The following is a 1,152-nucleotide window of genomic DNA, read 5'->3' as shown; positions in this document are numbered from 1 at the left end:
TGTAAAATCAATTTGTGAACAGAATAAATGGAAACACTAAAAAACTAAACAGTAAACAGGACAACAAAAACTAAATAGATCCTATCAACCAAGACAGGAAACGGGATATAAAAAATCTGAGAAGCTTATTTGTGAAGGAAAAACAAAGAAGAAAGACCCTGAGCTCCTGGTTGATGGTCATCAGTTGGGTTCTTGACGGTCTTCATTGGACCCCTGGTGGCTGAGGTGGTTGATTTAGGTTCTGTTGGGTACAATGACAGAGTACATTTACTGAGTCAAAACCTTGTATATACTTAAAAATCAACTCCTTTCACATCAGTGTGGCTGTTGCAGAACATCTTCTGAACACTGACCTCTGATGAAGCTGAACCTGGAAAAGAGTCTGTTACATAAAACGGCCTCATAGCGTTTTCTGTCTCCACATCTAGTTGTTTATCATCTTTTATTTGAGTTAAATTAGAATCTTACAGCAAATCCTGTAAAATAAACATGTGGTCATGAGGGGAAAGAAAGTGATATTTACCCTGAGCTCCTTGTTGATGGTCATCAGTTTGGTCGTTGACAGTCTCCTCTGGACGATTGGTGGCTGAGGTGGTTGATTTAGGTTCTGTTGGGTACAATGACAGAGTACATTTACTGACTCATAACCTTGTATATACCTAAAAATCAACTACTTTCAAATCAGTGTGGCTGTTGCAGAACATCTTTTGAACACTGACACCTGATGAAGCTGAACCTGGAAAAAAGTTTCTGTAAAAACGGCCTCATAACGTTTTCTGTCTCCAAATCTAGTTGTTAATCATCTTTTATTTGAGTTATAAAAGAATCTTACAGCAAATCCTGTAAAATAAACATGTGGTAATGAGGGTAAAGGAAGTGATATTTACCCTGAGCTCCTTGTTGATGGTCATCAGTTGGGTTATTGTCAACCTTCACTGGACCACTGGTGCTGTTGTCGGATGAAGAGCCTGTTCGATACAGGATGATGCAGTTATTGACTCCAAATCTTATAAAGTTAAAATTCCTGCCTTGTAGTTTACATCCATGTTTGTCCAGATTCACATAGAATACACAGTGAGGACTTCAGAGGAATTTATGGGTAGATTTAAAGTAATTCTAGTTTTAAATCCATGAGCTCCAGTCGGAGGTCAT

General features: G+C 38.2%; 1 protein-coding gene across 1 annotated transcript in view; it reads right to left on the bottom strand.

Annotated features, from left to right (window-relative positions):
- The window catches only part of LOC103371168 (uncharacterized), a 5,727-nt gene extending 5,125 nt beyond the window's left edge, over positions 1–602 (bottom strand). The window contains exons 1-2 of the mRNA XM_008300404.1: positions 524–602; positions 158–241 (exon numbers count right to left, since the gene is read on the bottom strand). Of these exons, the coding sequence (XP_008298626.1) occupies positions 158–206 (49 nt within the window). The 5' untranslated portion in view covers positions 207–241; positions 524–602. The remainder of the gene's footprint in view (positions 1–157; positions 242–523) is intronic.
- Between the last annotated feature and the right edge of the window lie 550 nt (positions 603–1,152).

The sequence above is a fragment of the Stegastes partitus genome, unplaced genomic scaffold (assembly GCF_000690725.1).
Source record: "Stegastes partitus isolate 25-593 unplaced genomic scaffold, Stegastes_partitus-1.0.2 Scaffold1535, whole genome shotgun sequence".
Classification (NCBI taxonomy): Eukaryota; Metazoa; Chordata; class Actinopteri; family Pomacentridae; genus Stegastes; species Stegastes partitus.
The sequence above is the reverse complement of the archived record's forward strand: the minus strand, read 5'-3'. Positions and strand labels throughout refer to the sequence as shown.